Source organism: Euleptes europaea, chromosome 4 (assembly GCF_029931775.1).
Source record: "Euleptes europaea isolate rEulEur1 chromosome 4, rEulEur1.hap1, whole genome shotgun sequence".
Taxonomy (NCBI): Eukaryota; Metazoa; Chordata; class Lepidosauria; order Squamata; family Sphaerodactylidae; genus Euleptes; species Euleptes europaea.
In genome coordinates, this window is record NC_079315.1 from 95,510,885 (window position 1) to 95,530,872 (window position 19,988).

The 19,988-nt window shown below is 49.3% G+C and overlaps 1 protein-coding gene across 1 annotated transcript in view; it reads right to left on the reverse strand.

Annotated features, from left to right (window-relative positions):
- Positions 1–19,988, reverse strand: part of NDUFAF2 (NADH:ubiquinone oxidoreductase complex assembly factor 2) — a 78,982-nt gene that overhangs the window by 11,982 nt on the left and 47,012 nt on the right. The window contains exon 3 of the mRNA XM_056848854.1: positions 19,352–19,392. Within this exon, the coding sequence (XP_056704832.1) occupies positions 19,352–19,392 (41 nt within the window). The remainder of the gene's footprint in view (positions 1–19,351; positions 19,393–19,988) is intronic.

Genomic DNA, 19,988 nt, shown 5'->3' on the forward strand with positions numbered 1-19,988 from the left:
GCAAACCTCATCGTACAGGTGGCCCGGGTGAGGACGTTCACCTGTTACGAGCTCAGAATCGAGAGCAATCTGGCCGTGTAGATCAACTCCAGGAGCTAATGGAACGCTTGCTTCAGGACAACAGGCAGTTACAGCAGGCCCTGACAACCCCGGCACAACCCGTTCCACAGGGAGCCGCAGTACCGGTTCAGGGAGTGCCAGCCCAGCCACCCGCTAATGTGCCTGTTCAACCTCCGGCTCCCGGAGGTCCCGTTTTACCTGCACCCAGGGCACCCGTGCAACCGGGCCAACCCATGCCCGGTCCTTGGAAACAACTCAAGTTGAAAACTACTTACGATGGATCTCTCGAAACCCTGCCCTGTTTCTTGCATCAGGTGGACAGCTATATGCGAGAACAAGGACAGTTCTTCCCTACAGAGGACAGCCGGGTTCGCTATGTGGCTTCCCTTTTGACAGGTAAAGCAGCCGACTGGATGGTCCTCCAGTTCGACACCCAATCCCGCTCTATCTGTTCCCTCAACAATTTCATGACTGCCTTACGGAGGAGGTTTGAGGACCCCTTTCTGGGGGAACGAGCCAAAGCAGGGCTTCTACAACTAAGACAGGGCTCTACTCCAGTTCGAGAGTTTGCCGATGAATTTCAAAGACTAGCGAGCAAAATTGTGGGCTGGCCCGAAGCCACCCTAATTCACCATTTCAGGGAAGCCTTACACCCTGACATTCTGAACTGGTCGTATATGCGGGGTGATCCCGACACCCTCGAGGATTGGATTCTATTAGCCGAAGAAGTGGAAAGCCGCCGGCACTTTATTTCCCTTGTCCGCCAAAGAAACAAGGAGAAAAGCGTCCAAAAGCCCCAGACCAAGGCACCGCCCCCCAATCCACGGAAACCCGCGCGTCCACCCCAGGATCACGAAACCCGATTTCAAAGAGGTGCTTGCCTCACTTGTGGGGAACTGGGCCACTTTGCAGCAGTCTGCCCACATCGCCCTGAACCCTTTCGTCCCAGCATGACAGCCCGAGCTAGAGGACGACCTCAACGCAGAGGCACCGCGGCCACCCGCAGCGCAGCGCCGGGAAGACCCACACCCTCTGCACTTCACGTTGAGGACTCATCTATCCTTCCTACATCGAATGACCCCGCCGGGTCCCGGATTACAAATGCCCCATTGGGGGACAACTTTCCTTCTTCTGACGAAGAGAACCCATGGAATCCTCCAGCTTTAAACCTGGAATCCCCCCTTGATTTGTCAAAAAACGGCTCCGGTCTGTGGTGAGTGGAGTGTCTCCACAGACCTCTGCAGAATCTCCTGCTAAACCGAAAGCTCCCACTAAAGTAAAGGAAGTAGAAACCACCATTTATGTGGACACAGTTTTACAACACTATGAAGGTGGTCCCCAACTACCCGTTAAGGCACTCATTGACTCCGGTTGCGGTCGCACTCTCATCAATGAGGCCACATTTGCAGCACTCAAAGTCAAGTCCGAGGCTTTACCAGCCCCCGTCCAATTTGCCCAAATGGATGGGAGCCATTTCAAGGGGGGCCCAGTTGATCATCGCACTATAGGGGTGGCGATGGGTATTGGCTCCCACTGGGAGCAAATAGACTTTACCATAGCCCCTATCCGATTTGAAGTGGTCCTGGGAATTAACTGGATTAAAGGTCATAGTCCCAGTATAGACTGGGAGACGAACACTATCTCCTTTGCCAACCCCAAATGCGACCAGCACCGACAGCAAGTTGCGGTGCTGTCTCCACCCGCTCCGGCATTAATCTCCGATGTCCCATCACCGCCGTCCCTACCTGATGTATACCAGGACTTTGCGGATGTCTTTAACATTAAAGAATGTGATGCCTTACCCCCCCACCGGGCCACTGACTGTGCAATTGAGGTGGTGAAGGACTGCACATTAACCAAGAGTAAGATTTACCCTATGAGCGCTTCCGAGCGCACTGTACTACGGGACTTTTTGGACAAAAACCTTGCCAGAGGGTTCATTCGCCCATCGAATGCTCCCAACTCAGCCCCCGCGTTTTTCGTCCGAAAAAAGGAGGGCGACCTACGCCTCTGCATTGACTTCCGAAAACTCAATGCAGTTACTCAAGCCAACGCCTATCCTATACCGCTAATTTCAGATATTTTGGGGCAACTACAAGAGGGACGTATATTCTCCAAATTGGACCTAGTAGAAGCCTACTACCGCGTCCGTATCCGCGAGGGGGACGAACCCCTCACTGCCTTCTCTAGCTGTTTTGGAATGTTTGAATTCCTTGTGATGCCCTTCGGGTTAAAAGGTGCCCCGGGGGTCTTCATGCAACTCATCAACGAAATCCTCCATGATTTACTGTACCGCGGGGTGGTAGTTTATTTGTATGACATTCTTATTTATTCAAAAACCATGGATGAGCACGTCACTTTGGTCCGAGAAGTTATACACCGCCTGCGCAATCACCAACTCTTTGCAAAGTTGGCTAAATGCGAATTTCACCAGAGCAAAATAACTTTCTTGGGATATATAATCTCCCACCATGGCCTTAGCATGGACCCGGCCAAGGTCCAATCCGTCCTCGATTGGACTCCTCCCTCCAACCGCAAGCAAGTACAACAGTTTCTGGGCTTTGCTAATTTCTACCGCAGATTTATCCCTAACTTCGCCCAAATAGCGCTGCCCATCACCGACCTTCTGAAAACCAAGGGTAAAGGAAGCTCTGCTACATTACCCTCCGCTAAGATACTGTGGACTGATCAATGCCAGACCGCCTTTGTAACCCTCAAACGCCTTTTCACGTCGGAACCTGTGCTACGGCACCCAGACCCAAATCGAATGTTCATTGTACAAGTCGATGCCTCCGACGTAGCTATGCAAGGGGCCCTGCTCCAAAGAGGACCAGATGGTCTCCTTCACCCCTGAGCTTACTTCTCAAAGAAATTTGCGCACTCCCAATTGAACTGGCCCATTTGGGAGAAAGAAGCCTCAGCCGTTCACCATGCACTTACTCTATGGCGACAATTCCTGGAAGGGTCTAAAGTCCCCTTCGAAGTTTGGACCGATCACAAGAATCTAGCCGCCCTCACAGGAACCCATAAGTTATCCGCGAAACAACAGCGTTGGGCGGAATTCTTTGCTCAGTTTCGTTTTGTCCTGAAGCATGTCCCTGGAAAACAAAAAGTTCTCGCAGATGCTCTCTCCCGGTTGCCTCAATACCCGGCAAAACTCGATCGGCCAACAGACTCTTTATTTATGCCCGCGCAAAGAGAAGCCCTGCCCGTACTGGCTGTACAAACTCGATCCCAGACGCTGCCCCAGCGGAAGCACACGATAGCCGGCGCTCCAGCTCCTCCAACCCAACCGGCCGCCCAGCCGCCTGCAGTCTGCACACCACCGCACGTAAGCGCTTCCCCCTCGTCAACCCCCATAACTGCTCCTACTACCACCGTAAACAAGGGGGGGGGTTCCCGTCTCCGAATCTTTCTTAAATTCCCTTCGGGAACAATGCCTTATGGAACGCTCTGCTCAAACCCTGCCTCCTGGTATAATCGAACGAGGAGGCTCTTGGTACAAAGACTCGAAATTATATGTGCCCAAAGCGCTCCGAAAAGACGTCTTACACTTGGCTCATGGAGTAAAAACAGCTGGACACTTTGGGTTCCTAAAGACCCTTCACCTGTTGCGCAGACAATTTTGGTGGGGGGGAATGCGTTCTGACATTGACTCTTTTATTCGCAGCTGTCCTGTTTGCGCCACAGTCAAACGATCTCAAGGCAAGCCCCCAGGACTACTGCAACCACTTGAAATACCCAGCAAACCCTGGGAAGTGATTGCTATGGATTTTATGACTGATCTCCCTCTCAGCGGGGGGAAAACTGTGTTATGGGTTATTACTGACTTATTTTCTAAACAAATACATTTAGTTCCATGTGCGGGGATCCCCTCCGCTCAGAAGTTGGCCCGCCTCTTCGTGTCACATGTCTTTAGACTACATTCGTTTCCGCGCAAGATAATCTGCGACCACGGAAGCAGTTTCGTTGCTAAGTTTTGGAAAGCTTTTCTCAAATTGGTGGGGGTGGAGCAGGGGTTGTCTAGTGCATACCATCCCCAAACGGATGGTCAAACCGAACGTGTCAATGCTGTACTTGAATGCTATTTGCGCTGTTATGTCAATTACCACCAAGATGACTGGGTGGAACTGTTGCCTTTTGCAGAATATGCCTACAATAATGCTGTACATCAGTCCACAGGTTTCAGCCCGTTTTATGCGGTGTATGGACAGGACTTCGGTCCTATCACCCCAATAGAAGGATTAGAGGGGGAGGGGGATGCCGACATTGCCTCTTGGGCACACACCCTCCGTACAACATGGCCCTGGCTGGTTAGCAACCTAGACCGAGCCAAGCGCAAATACAAGGCGCAGGCCGACAAGCATCGTTCCCCCGGTAGGGACCTGCAAGTGGGTAACTTGGTATACCTTTCCACCAAGAACCTGCGCTCCACCCGTCCGTGTCATAAGCTCAATGCTAAATACATTGGCCCATTTCCCATCATCCGCCTCATAAATCCTGTCACAGTGGAACTGTCTCTCCCCAAGACTCTGAGGTGTGTACACCCCGTTTTCCATATCAGCCTTCAAAAGCCCCATGTTGCTTCCCCACAATGGCACCCGGAGCCGCCTCCTGAACAGCCCATAATGGTGGGGGGGGGAGGAACATTTCGAAGTCTCCAAAATCCTCGATTCCCGCATACACCACGGGGCCTTGCAATACCTGATCCGCTGGAAACACTTCCCCCCTATGACGAATGGGTTCGCGCACGGGATGTCTCCGCCCCCAAACTCGTCAAAGCTTTTCACAATACCTACCCGGACAGACCAGCCCCCTTGCCGGATGGGAGGGGGCCTTAAGGGGAGCAGGATGTCAGGCTGTTATCTCGGTTTAGATGTTTCCTTTCGTTTCTCTGCTGAACCGTCCAGACTTCAAGGACGGCTACACATACCAAAGCCTGGGAACGCCACTCCTGGGAAATAATGCTCTGTTTATGCTTTGTAATCTCCCGCCGTTTCTCTGCCTTATATTTCCAAATAACAGGCAAGACAAACCATAGCTGTCATCTTGCCTTCAATGCACTGTATTGCCTATTTGACCAGTAAAGCCATCTGCTTGGAATCTGAGTGTCTCTGTGGTGATTTCTGGTTCGATGGGTCAAGAGCTTACAATGTTTCAGACTGTCACAGGGCACTTAATGGCTGAATTGTGTTAATGGTAAGTGACTGCATATCATGTAAAAGACAATACAGGAACAGGCATCTTTGTCTTCTTGCCTGGTGTGGCTTAATTGTGTTAGCAACAAGGGTTCCTTGGAAGAAGTTGCTGTGGTTGTCATCCTAGGATGCTTTGCTGTGTTCACTGCTGCACAGCTCCCAGTGAGACACAAAACATGGCAGTTGCTCCCCATGTTTGACGAGCGCCTCATGGGACTTGCTCACGGTGTTACTCTGGCAGTACATCCATTCAGGCTGGGAGGGTGTGCAGATGAAAGGGGGGCTGGCAACATCTGGAGCTTTTACTTTCAAACTTTTTACTTCTAAAGCTTTTACTTTCAAACTGTGCCCCTGATCGATCAGGGGCACAGTTGAAAACCATTTAAATCATAATCTGGAAAGGTGGCGTGGTGTTGTGGTTAGGCTACCTGACAAGGATCCGGGAGATCCTAGGATCTGGTCCAAATCCCTACATCGATCGCCAGGGTTGATTCAGCTGGATTTGAGGGCGAACTGGCTGCGACATCTGTCACCCCATTGATCGCCAGAGTTGATTCGGCTGATTTGGTTGGCTAGGCGGGTGTCTCCCTATCTCCCTCACCGCTCCATGTGTGTCCCTCCTGAAGCTGCACGCTCGATGGAAGAGGACGACCATCCCAGATAGAAGGAGTGTACTGTTCTTCGGTCAAGGGTATACGATAGCTGTGCTCCCCTGCTAAAACCTCCAAACAAGAACAAGGTCCAAATCTCTACAATGCTATGGAAGCTCACTGGGTAAGACTGAGCCTGGTTCTCTCACCATAACCTACTTTACAAGGTTGCTGTGGGGATGAATTGCAGGAGGGAATAATAATGTCTGTACCACTTTGGGTGACCGCTGTGGAGAAAAGCAGGGTATAAATAATCTAAATAAGTTCATCACTGTGGTACCTGTGCAGTCCCACATGGGTTCTGTGCATGCACAGGCCTATCGTATTAATCTAACCACTTAATCAACTAAACACTTAATCAAACCACCTAATCAAGTTGCAGTATTGCAGATACTTGTTTGAATTTATAAAAGCAGCCTAGCAACAGCAACAAAATATCAAATGTGTGCGCCTAGTGTCAGCTAAATTACACCTCATTTTGGCGAAAGGGGATTGGAGTTATATGAAAATGAACCCTCGCAACCGAAGTTAGTTTCTATCATGCCACTTCTGAAATAAATAACCATCTTACGATCAGATACAAAATGCTGCTTCTGCACTAGAGTAACTAAACATAATGTAATTTTCAACATAATTATTCTCTACTTGAGGGGAAAAATAATAACTGAAACTTTATGCTTATTGCCTCTCACTGAAGTACATTCTCCTCCCTTGACAAGGAGGCTGTCAAAACAGATAATTATGGAAATGCTAGAAATAGTTTGAAAGGAGACAGGAGCTGTCACAAAAAGTTTCTTCTTCTTAACATTTCACCTTGTATCCAACTGTGCAATTCAGAAGCCATTTAGTTTTTATTACTGAAGAGCAAACACACAATGCATTAGAAATGAAAAGCAGTTATTTACCGTACTTTCGATTCCAAGCCATTTTCAGCCTTCCCACACTAGCTAAGGGAACACATAAATGTATTCCATTTCACATTAAAACACACGATTTTTTTTATTAAACTCCATCCCCAGCCTTAAAAAAAAACCAACACACACACATACAGTATATATCACTAGGATATAACTTGCTGAATGGCATTTGGCTTACTGCAGATGGACATATATGGGGGTCTAATGCAACAACAATCCACATACCCTTTTTAGCTTCATAAAGAGAAAAGCCATAATGGACAGGGGTAACTGGAGGAGGGAAATGGGAGTGTATGTGTGAGGTGGAGTCTTAATCACTCCCAACTGCACCCCAAACTGTTTCCATTCTACAGGGATTGAAACACATGCTTGTCAAGGGTAAATGGAAGCTGCAACCCCAAAGGAGAAACCATATACACCAGGGGTGTCGAACTCATTTGTTACGAGGGCCGAATCTGACATAAATGTCACTTGGTCGGGCTGGGCCACACGTACCATAAAACTGAATGCCAGGTACCAGAGATAAAAACTTTATAGAAGACACAGGCAAAGCCAATTAATGATATTATATTATATTTTTTAAATTCAAAATACAAACATGCTTAAAACAATAACACTCTTAAACATAAGAACCTAAGAAAGGCCATGCTGGATCGAACCATCAAGGTCCATCAAGTCCAGCAGTCTGTTCACACAGTGGCCAACCAGGTGCCTCTAGGAAGCCCACATTCAAGACAACTTCAACAGCATTGTCCTGCCTGTGTTCCACAGCACCTAATATAATAGGCATGCTCCTCTGATCCTGGAGAGAATAGGTGTGCATCATGAAGAGTATCCATTTCAACTAGTAGCCCTGAATACCCCTCTCCTCCATGAACATGTCCACTCTCCTCTTAAAGCATTCCAAGTTGGCAGCCATCACCACATCCTGGGGCAGGGAGTTTCACAATTTAACTCTTACAGTATTTTCTTTTAACAGTCTTTGATAATTGATACCTCGGGACTGGGGAGGTGGCTGGTGAGCCAGCAGCAGGCTTGCCAACCAAGATCGGGAGCGTGGGAGGGGGGTGGCTGCTTCAGCTGGCTCATGGGCCAGATAAGAGCTCTCAAAAGGCCAGATCCAGCCCTCGGGTCATATGTTTGATACCCCTGATATACACCCTTTGCCTCCCTTCCAAAGGGTCCTCTCCTTAAGGGACCCCCTCCCCCTATTTCTTTACATATACTTGCATACAGAGTTTAATAAGGCTGACAGACTGATGCATTAAAGGGAACTGAGGATATCCAATATTAATACATCTTGGAGAAGACTGTAATTGCATTCTGTATTTTATGTATGTAGACCACTGAAGAAGGCCACATGGCCAAAATGCGTATGGTCGCACTTTTGGTCTAAATGTTTGGTTGTTAGATAGTTTATTTGCGGCCCTTGGCCAGATAAAACAAGATACATGGACTAAAATGGTCTTACCGACAAAGGTTTACAGTCCAAGTCTTAAGTCACTTAAAAGAATAAAAATAATAAAATAAATAACATCCGAGTTACATCTGCCATTTGGACTAAGAAACTACTCTGTGGCAACGAATTTTCATTGCAGCCGTACAAAATTTTGCTACCTGAGAGGTGATTGAGGGATTATCTCATTGTAGGAGCTTTTCTATCTTTTCTCTTTCCCTGTCGGGTCCCATTCTCAGTATGAGGGGCTCAATAAACTTAGAACGGGGTATAGTGTAATAGTTATAGTTCAGGAGAACATGTTCAGTGGTTTCTAAATCCCTGGATTTGCAGGGGCATAGTCTCTCTGCCCTGGGTATCTTCTTGAATTTCCCCTCTAACATAGCAGAGGGTAAGGCTGCGCACCTAGCCAAGGTAAAAGCCCTCCTATATTTGTTTATCTCTAAGTAACGGAGATAGGCTGCCGGTGCAAGGATAAATTTGGAGTGGGGGGGAGCCATAAATAGGGGCACTCTTGCTAGATCTACTTGTCGCTCAGTATCTTTAACTCTTTGGTTTATAGTTGACTTAGATTGACCCCACCCTAACTGAAGTAGTGCTAGGGGGGGTAAAACCCAGGTTATTTAATTTGTCTTCAATGGCTATTATCCACTTTGACCTAAAGGTATCACAAAGAATCAGTGGAAGAAGACCCTTGGGGTTGAAATTAATTTTCAGCCAGAGATAAAGCGAGGACAAGACAACCCTTGCCTCCACCTTCATCATGCCAGTTTCTGAACGGATCATAGCATTTGATACACATCTTGGCAATTGCAGGGCAGCTCTAAGAAACTTGGATTGCACTCTTTCCATGGGAATAAGACATGAGGGTAGTGAGTCAAGTTGTGATCCATATAACATTTGTGCTAGAGTTTTCGCCTGAAAAAGTTTAAGGGCGGCTGGAATATAGTGTGCCCCTTTGGTCCGGAGAAAATTTATTATTGAACGGGCTGATCTTTCCCCTAAATTAGCAACATAGGTATTATGGGCCAGCTTGGAGCCAGATGCCTGGATTGTCGTTCCAAGATATTTGAATTGGTTTACCTGTTCCAACCTATGGCCATTTATGCTCCACCTTCTATAATTAGGGTGATTACCAAAAGCCATTATTTTTGTTTTGTCATAATAGTCAGGTGTTCCTTCTCACAGAACGTTCCCGCTCTCACTAGCGCCCTCCATAGGCCAACTGGGGTTCTTGAAAGAAGTACCGCATCATCGGCATAGAGCAGAATATGAATATGCCTGTCCGCTAGTTTAGGTGGATGTAAATCCAATGAATGCAAGGAACTGACTATGTTATTTATATAATAGGCAAATAGTAGGGGGGCGAGTAAACAGCCCGGCCTAACTCCTCTATAGGTGTTTATGGGGACGGTAAGATGTCCTCTTCTATTGCACCTGACTCTCAGTGCTGTCTGTTCATGTAGGGCTCGCAGCAGCATCAGGAGCCTTTTATCTACATTTGAAGCTTCGAGCTTGTCCCAGAGTAAAGGTCTGGAAATCGAATCAAATGCTGCCCTAAAATCAATGAATGCCGCATATAAAGAGGGTTGTCCCTTATTAGAATATTTCTCTGCTAGATGTTGCAGGACAAGGCAGCGCTCTATCGTTGCTCTCCCTTCCCTAAAGTCTGCCTGCTCTATTGCCAAAATATCCTCTTGATTGAGCCAAAGGGTTAATTTATCTAGCAGGTGCCTTGCATATAATTTGCTGATGACACTTATGAGACTAATTGGCCTATAGTTGGGGTTGTTTGGTTGTTATTTTGTGTCTATTTGTGTTGTATGTTCATATGTACAACAGAAATATAAAGGCTACATTAGGGCCTTAGATAAGTTGATTTTTACTGTAATAAATATATTAGATACATTTTCATAAGATCATTTACACTTAGTTTTCATTTTGGTCCCTTTTGCATGTTGTCTCTTGACCTTAGGGCAGGGGTGGGGAACCTTTTTTTTGCCAAGGGCCATTTGGATATCTTGGACATCATTCGGGGGCCATACAAAATTTATCTATATATAATTTATATATATATAAAACAAAAAGTGATCAGCAGTGCAATCTTATGCAAGTCTACTCTAAAGCCTACTCAAGTCCAATCAGCGGGGCTTACTCATTGGAAACTGTCAGTAGGTTTGTCCTGCAGATGTCTAGGATCTTAACCTATTGGAAGCCTACCCATTTTGGCCCAGAGAAACTCTGAAGTACACTTTTTTTTTTGAGAAATTTTACATGCTGCCTGAAACTTGACTTGGATGGCCCAGCCCAGCCTGATCTCATCAGATCTCAAAAGCTAAGCAAGGTCGGCCCTGGTTAGTACTTGGATAGGAGACCACCAAGGAATACCAGAGTCGTTATGCAGAGAAAGGCAATGGCAACTCACCTCTGTTCATTTCTTGCCCGAGCCAGCAATGCCGTGGTGTCAGGCCTGTATCTCAGTTGATGTTTACTTTCGCTTTCCTGCCGACCAGACTCAAGGACTGTTATGCCTACTGAACTCTGTTTGAAGCTCTGGGAACACAGCTTTGTTTTTGATATGTAATCTCTCGCCTTTTCAGTGCTTTTATATTACCAAGTTCAAGCCAGCCAGCTTCATTGCTGTCACCCTTTTCTTTATGTTCTGTTAACCTATTTTGACCAGTAAAACCAGCTTCTTTGGACCTGACTGTCTCTGATGTGCTTTTTGGTTCAAGTGGGCCAAGGGTTGACATTGTGACAGCAATCCCTCATCTCCCTGTCAGGCTGGAGCCCTGGAGGGTTCACCTGCCACTCGGATGGGAGCGAGGAGAACGCTCTCCGAGTGATTCGTGGCTGGAGCCCCGTGTGGTTCGCCCCAGGCCTGCCGGATTTGATCCCCGGGTAGCGGGTTCCGTCTAAGAACCCTGGAAGACGACCCCGACCTCATACGGGACGTTGTAGCTGAGCTACTTAGGACTAGCACGGAGGTTAGTCGCTTAAATGGACTAGTACAGACCCAGTGGCGATCTCTAGCGATAACCCCTTGGATGTTCGACGCTGAGGATGCCAGCACCTGTCTAGACCTCCAAGCCTTTGATCAGTTGGTGGATGATGCCCGACTGGCGGCTGAGGATTTACAATTGTTAACTGGCTTGTTGGATAAACTTATTGCTCGTGAGACTCTGTCCAAGGTCCCAGGTCGTCCTGCCGTCTTGGCGACGGGAGCCATGGCGGGAGCGGCCCCGGAAGGTTTTTCTCTAGTGCCAAATGCAACTGACTGTCAAGCAGAGGCGCAACGGATCGCTGTCCAAACGGCGCTACTGTTTGTGGGACTACCGAAGGATACCACGGTAGCCGATCTGTCACAATTGTTGATCCCGACTTTCGGGACTGGTGCACCCGCTCTAGCGGTCCAGGTTCAACCGCTGTTGGGCGGGGAGTCTGAACCGCTCCTTGCCCTTTTGGAGAAGGAACTTTTGCCGCTCGTTACCACGGCTGCTACCCTGAAGCTCGAGGCCGCCCAAGCTCTCGCTGTCAAGGAGGCAGCTGCGGCGGCTGAGGCGGCGGCCAAAGCTCAGGCTGAGCGGGAAAGGGCGCAGCAGTTGGCTGCAGAACAGGCACAGGCGGGTGTGCGCCCCAAAGACACCGGGAGGACGGCCCCTTGTGGGGGCCAACGTTTTCTCTGACTTTTGCCCCGTCTCGCCTCGCAGAACGGCTTCGGGACTCCGACGATTCTGATGAGGAGGACTTGTATGGAGACGGCTCTCATTGGGCCATGGGTTTGTGGACCAGTCGAGCACATCGTACAGGTGGCCCTGAGGAAGAGGTGCATCTATTGCGAGCTCAAAACCAGGAGTTATACGATCATGTAGACCATCTCCAGGATCAAATGGAACGCTTGTTTCAGCAAAATGAGCGCTTGCAGCAGGCACTGACAACTCCAGCGCAGCCCATTCTCCCTGGGCCCGCAGCACCGGTTCACCTACCAGGCCAACCGGTAGTGCCAGTTCAACCACCCGCTCTCCCCCTGGGTTCCTGGAGCCCCAGTTGTGCCAATTCCCGGGGCACCCGTGCAGCCGGGACAACCCGCGCCCGGCCAGTGGAAGCAGCCTCGGCTGAAAACGACCTATGGTGGTTCACTCGAGACTCTGTCCTGTTTTCTGCATCAAGTGGATAGTTACATGAGGGAACAGGGGCAATACTTTCCCACAGAGGACAGCCGAGTCCGTTTCGTAGCTTCCTTATTGACGGGGAAAGCCGCTGACTGGATGGTCCTCCAATTTGACACTAGGTCCCGATCTATCCGCTCTCTCAACAATTTCATGCTTGCCTTGCGGAGACGGTTTGAGGACCCCTTTATGGGAGAACGAGCCAAAGCAGAACTATTACAACTCAGACAGGGCTCCTCTCCAGTCCGAGAATTTGCGGATGAATTCCAGAGACTGGCAAGTAAGATTGTGGATTGGCCTGAGGCCACCCTTATTCATTATTTCAGGGAAGCCTTACACCCTGACATTCTGAACTGGTCGTATATGCGGGGCGATCCCGAGACCCTAGAAGATTGGATTTTATTAGCTGAGGAGGTTGAGAGCTGCCGACGTTTCATTTCCCTGGTCCGACAGTGAAACAGGGATAAGAGCGCCCAAAAAACCCCACCGAAAGCGCCGCTTTCCAGCCTACGTAAACCTACGCGGCCACCTCGGGATCACGAAACGAGGTTCCAGAGGGGGGCTTGCCTGGTTTGCGGGGAATTGGGCCACTTTGCAGCGGCTTGTCCTCAACGCCCGGAGACCACTCGCCCCAGCATGCCACCCCGAGCTTGAGGGAGACCTCAACGCAGAGGCACCGCGGCTATCCGCAGCGCCGGGACGACCCACACCCTCTGCACTTCACGTTGAGGAATCGGCTAACCTTTCTGCACCAAGTGACCCCGCAGGGTCCCGGATTACAAGTGTCCCAATGGGGGACAACTCTCCTTCTTCTGACAAGGATAACCAATGGAATGCTCCAGCTCTAAACCTCTTGATCTGTCAAAAAACGAATACGGTCTGTGGTGAGTGGAGCATCTCCACAGACCCCTGCAGAATCTTCTGCTAAACCCAAAGTTCCCGTCAAGGTGAGTGAAGTAGAAACCACTGTTTATGTGGACGCAGTGTTGCAACACTATAAAGGGGGTCCCCAACTGCCTGTCAAGGCACTTATTGACTCTGGCTGCGGCCACACTTTAATCAGTGAAGCCACATTTGCAGCCCTCAAAGTCAAGTCCGAGGCTTTACCAGCTCCTGTCCAATTTGCCCAAATGGATGGGAGCCACTTCAAGGGGGGACCAGTCGATCATCGCACATGGGGAGTAGCAATGGGTATTGGTTCTCATTGGGAACAAACAGACTTTACCATAGCCCCATCCAGTTCGAAGTTGTCCTAGGGATTAATTGGCTTAAAGGACATAGTCCCTGCATAGACTGGGAAACTGACACTATTACCTTTGCCAATCCCAAGTGCGAACAGCACCGACAGGGAGTCGCGGTAGTGCCTCCACCCGCTCCGGCTTTAACTTCCGATGCCGCATCACCACCGCCTTTGCCCGAAGCATACAGAGACTTTGCAGATGTCTTTGATGTTAAAGAATGTGATGCCTTGCCCCCCCACCGTACCACTGACTGTGCAATTGAGGTGGTAAAAGATTGCACACTGACTAAGAGCAAGATTTACCCCATGAGCGTTTCCGAACGCGCTGTGTTACGTGACTTTTTGGATAAAAATCTTGCTCGAGGGTTCATTCGGCAATCGAACGCTCCCAACTCAGCCCCAGCGTTCTTTGTCCGGAAAAAGGAGGGTGACCTGCGTTTATGCATTGACTTCCGAAAGCTTAATACAGTTACCCAAGCCAACGCCTACCCCATACCTTTGATTTCAGATATTATGGGATTTCAGATATTATGGGGCAATTACAGGAGGGTCGCGTTTTCTCCAAATTGGACTTAGTGGAAGCTTATTATCGCGTCCGTATCCGCGAGGGAGATGAACCCCTCACCGCCTTCTCTAGCTGTTTTGGAATGTATGAATTTCTTGTGATGCCTTTCGGATTAAAAGGGGCCCCGGGGGTCTTCATGCAACTCATTAACGAAATCCTCCATGATTTGCTGTACCGCGGCGTGGTAGTTTATCTGGATGACATTCTTATTTATTCAAAAACCATGGAGGAACATGTTGCTCTTGTCAGAGAAGTTTTACAATGACTGCGTAACCACCAGCTCTATGCAAAACTGTCTAAATGCAATTTCACCAAGAGCAAATAACTTTCTTGGGGTACATAATCTCTCATCGTGGCCTTAGCATGGACCCCGCTAAAGTCCAATCGGTACTTGACTGGACTCCACCCTCCACCCGCAAGCAAGTGCAGCAATTTCTGGGCTTTGCTAATTTCTACCGCGGTTTTATTCCCAACTTCGCTCAAGTGGCGCTGCCAATCACTGACCTCCTGAAAACAAAGGGTAAAGGGGTTTCTGCAACGTTGCCCTCTGCCAAAATACTGTGGACTGATCAATGCCAATCCGCCTTTGTAGCCCTCAAACAGCTTTTCACTTCTGAACCGGTCCTGCAGCACCCAGATCCGAACCAAATGTTTATTGTACAGGTCGATGCGTCCGACGTAGCCATGGGGGGGGGGCCTTATCCAGAGAGGACCGGACGGTCTCCTTCACCCCTGTGCCTACTTCTCGAAGAAGTTTGCGCATTCCCAATTAAACTGCCCCATTTGGGAAAATGCCGTCCACCATGCACTTACTCTGTGGAGGCAGTTTCTGGAGGGATCCGGGGTCCCCTTCGAAGTCTGGACTGATCACAAAAATCTAGCTGCCCTCACGGGGATCCATAAATTGTCCGCAAAACAACAGTGTTGGGCGGACTTCTTTGCTCAATTACGTTTTGTTCTTAAACATGTGCCCGGGAAACAGAACGTGCTTGCAGATGCCCTATCCCGGTTGCCTCAACACCCAGTAAAACGTGATCGCCCGACAGACTCTTTATTCACCCCGGCACAAAGAGAAGCTCTGCCCCTGCTGGCCGTGCAGACCCGGTCCCAAACCCGACTCCAGCAGGGGAATCACGCAGTGGCTGACAAGGTGTCCAGCCCTAACCAGCAGACTCCCTCGCCAGCCCCCCTTGCGCCACCTGTATCCGGTGCCCCGCAGCAACCAGTTTCTCCCCCCCCCCAACACCACCAGCTCCTGGTTCACCCTCTCCCACGAAAGGAGGGGGGATGATCATCTCCAATTCCTTCCTGGACTCCCTTCGGGCTCAGTGCTTAGCCGAACGCACTGCCCAAACCCAGCCCCAAGGTGTACTTGAGCAAGGTGGTTGTTGGTACAAAGACTCGAAACTATACGTGCCTAGGATACTTCGAAGAGAAGTTCTGCAGTTGGCCCATGGAGCTAAAACTGCGGGACACTTTGGGTTCCTGAAAACCCTTCACTTGTTGCGCAGACAGTTTTGGTGGGGGGGAATGCGTTCTGATGTGGACTCCTTCATTCGCAGCTGCCCTATCTGTGCCACAGTCAAACGATCTCAAGGCAAACCCCCAGGACTGCTGCAACCTCTGGAAATTCCCAGCAAGCCCTGGGAAGTGATTGCCATGGATTTCATGACGGATCTCCCCCTTAGCGGGGGCAAAACTGTACTATGGGTTGTTACTGACTTATTTTCCAAACAGGTACATTTGGTTCCGTGTGCGGGTATTCCCTCCGCCCCCAAGTTGGCCCGCCTCTTTGTGTCACATGTTTTCCGTTTGCATTCGTTCCCACGCAAGATAATCTGCGACCGCGGAAGTAGTTTCGTGGCTAAATTCTGGAAGGCGTTCCTCAAATTGGTGGGGGTGGAGCAAGGGTTGTCAAGTGCTTACCATCCCCAGACGGATGGACAAACTGAACGTGTCAATGCTGTATTAGAATGTTATTTACGTTGTTATGTCAATTACCACCAGGATGACTGGGTAGAACTATTGCCTTTTGCAGAATATGCGTACAATAATGCTGTCCATCAATCTACAGGGTTCAGCCCTTTCTATGCTGTGTACGGTCAGGACTTCAGTCCTATTGCCCCTACGGAAGTACCAGAGGGGGAGGGGGATCCCGATGTAGCCTCTTGGGCACATGCCCTCCGCACCACATGGCCCTGGCTAGTGAGCAACCTAGATAGAGCCAAGCGCAAATATAAGGTGCAGGCAGATAAGCATCGGTCCCCCAGCAAGGAGTTCCGGGTTGGTGATTTAGTGTATCTTTCCACAAAAAACCTGCGATCCACTCGACCTTGCCACAAACTTAGTGCCAAGTACATCGGACCATATCCCATTGCCCGGATCGTCAACCCTGTCACTGTGGAACTGACTCTCCCCAAAACCCTGAGACGTGTCCACCCTGTCTTCCATGTCAGCCTCCTTAAACCTCATGTCGCCTCCTCGGAATGGCACCCAGAACCGCCTCCCGAGCAGCCCGTGATGGTGGGGGGGGGGGAGGAGCATTTTGAAGTATCAAAAATCCTGGATTCACGTATACGGCATGGATCCCTGCAGTACTTAATTCGCTGGAAACACTTCCCCCCTGCCTACGATGAGTGGGTGCGTGCACAGGATGTCTCCGCCCCGCACTTAGTGACTGCCTTCCACACCGCCTACCCGGATAGGCCGTCCCCCTTGCAAGGTGGGAGGGGGCCTTAAGGGGGCAGGATGTCAGGCCTGTATCTCAGTTGATGTTTACTTTCGCTTTCCGCCGACCAGACTCAAGGACTGTTATGCCTACTGAACTCTGTTTGAAGCTCTGGGAACACAGCTTTGTTTTTGATATGTAATCTCTCGCCTTTTCAGTGCTTTTATATTACCAAGTTCAAGCCAGCCAGCTTCATTGCTGTCACCCTTTTCTTTATGCTCTGTTAACCTATTTTGACCAGTAAAACCAGCTTCTTTGGACCTGACTGTCTCTGATGTGGTTTTTGGTTCAAGTGGGCCAAGGGTTGACACGTGGATTGAACTTGGAAGGGTCCAGATTGGGGAGGGGCACAGAGTACACACAGAGAGATGCTGCACATTTGGTAATCCATCCTGTACCTGGGACCTTCGGCATGCCAAGCAGATGCTCTGCCACTGAGCCACAGCTCCTGCCAAGCAGATGCTCTACCCCTGAGTCACAGCCCCTCTCAAGCAGATGCTCTACCCCTGAACCACAGCCCCTGCCAAGCAGATGCTCTACCCCTGAGCCACAGTCCCTCTCAAGCAGATGCTCTACCCATGAGCCACAGCCCCTCTCAAGCAAATGCTCTACCCGAGCCACAGCCCCTCTCAAGCAGATGCTCTATCCCTGAGCCACAGCCCCTCTCAAGCAGATGCTCTACCCCTGAGGCACAGCCCCTATCAAGCAGATGCTCTAACTCTGATCCTCAGCCCCTCTCAAGCAGATGCTCTACCCCTGAGCCACAGCCTCTCTCAAGCAAATGCTCTAACTCTGATCCTCAGCCCCTCTCAAGCAGATGCTCTGCCCGAACCACAGCCCCTCTCAAGCAGATGCTCTAACTCTGATCCACACCCCCACTCAAGTAGATGCTCTGCCACTGAGCCACAAACTCTGAAAAGCAGATGCTCTGCCACTGACCCCCAGTTCGGGCGCACCAGCCGGGGGATCAAGTGGGGAGGGGCTGTGCAGGGGGCTCTTGGCGGCCGTACGGGAAGCGTGCGCACCAGCCAGCCGGGGGTTCAAGCGGGGAGGGGCCATGCAGGAGGCTCTTGGAGGCTGTGAGGGAAGTGCGTGCCGGCCGGGGGTTCAAGCGGGGAGGGTCCGTGCAGGGGGCTCTACCTTTCTAAAGGTAGAAAAAAGTGGGGCATAAAACCCAACTCCTCTTCTTCTTCTTTAAAGGGCAAGGAGAGAAAGTTTGGTTAATGACTCAAAGATCTTGGCCAGAATCCCAGGACTCCCATCGTCTCTTGGTCCAGAAGGGCCAGAGGATAGTTCTAGTAGCCCAAGCATCCTCTTCTTTAAAGGTAAACGTACCCCCCTGTGCAAGCACCAGGTCATTCCTGACCCATGGGGTGATGTCACATCCTGACGTTTACTAGGCAGACTATGTTTATAGGGTGGTTTGCCATTGCCTTCTCCAGTCATCTACACTTTACCCCCAGCAAGCTGGATACTCATTTTACTGACCACAGAAGGATGGAAGGCTGAGTCAACCTTGAGCCGGCTACCTGAAACCGACTTCCGTCGGGATTGAACTCGGGTCGTGAGCAGAGCTTTTGACTGCAGTACTGCAGCTTACCACTCTGTGCCACAGGGCTCTATCCTCTTCTTTACTCCAAGAAAACCCACAGCAGGGACAGTTATGGAGGGAAGTGAGATGGAAGGGGGAGACAGGAAACGGCCTGGGTGCTTCCACACATCTGCTTGTCCCAGAAATTTTCACCCCCACACAATTTGTATTTGTCATATGTCTCAATGCAGTTTTAGCTAGATTTGATCATACCGATTCTGTGCTGTTCCCCCTCCTCTAATACCCTGTTAAAGATGTTCTCTTGATGCATTTATTTCAGTTTTATTTCTTTGAGCACACATTTACAGAGAGCATGTTAATGATACGAAAAGTGCCATTTCGATAGCTCTATGAAATATTAATCTAATTTGTTTTGCTGCCCTGGTAAATACATTTGTAATTGGTATGGAGGACTGTAGCTTAATGACAGCTTCCAAAGAAGGGGGGGTATTGCATCTTTCGTTTCAGAATATTCATTGTAGCCATTTCAGGAATATGTGTTCCTCTTTTAACAGTTTTTAAATAACAAGGAATTCATCATTTCTCCTATTACATTGGGCAATTTAAGTGCAACTACATATGCTCATCAGGCACTACCCAACAGTACAATTCCCACATCTCATGAATTAAAATGACTGATATATTCAAGCCAGAATGATAAAACCTGTTCAAGATCATCTTGTCAAATGGTTAGGAGGATTTTACCACTTTCTGATTGAATTCATTAGTCAAATGAAAACCAGTTGTAGTTGATACAAAATGTATTTAGTCTCTTACCTCAATTGTAGGTGGATCCTTTCTCCTCTTTCTAATCCAAGCTGCAAAAGATATTAAAGTATTTTAGATAGAGAGTAACCTCATAATTACAATCCTCTTGTTTCTTTAGACCACCAGTTAGATTAAGGCAGTGGTTCCCAAACATTTTGGGCCACTGCCCCCTTGATTCCACAAACTCATCCCCAGCGCCACCTGCCCTATCCAACAACCCAGTTGAAGGGGGCCACCTCTAGCGCCCCCCTGCTGCCCCTTGCTTCTTAGTGTCCACACAGGTAACCCCACTGCCCCCCAGGGGTTGGTACTGCCCACTTTGGGAACCACTGGATTAAGGAATGGAATGCCAGAAGGCAAATGGACAAGGGGAAAACCTGCAGGCTGGAATTTGATAGCGCTTCCACCAAAAGCAGCATAAAATGGCACATTTTGGGGCAAACACTAGCAGATTAGGCATGGCACAGAAGCCCTGCTTCTGCATCTTGGAAAGTCCCTATCTCAAATTCCTGTCATTTCTATTTTGGGCCTTCACAGTACATTAAAAAAATGCTTTCAAATGATTTCTACAGTCCAAAAGAAACTTGCTTTTGAGGTAGCAAAACGGGTGTTTTCGAAATGCCCAACTGTCTGCCAACAAAAGCTT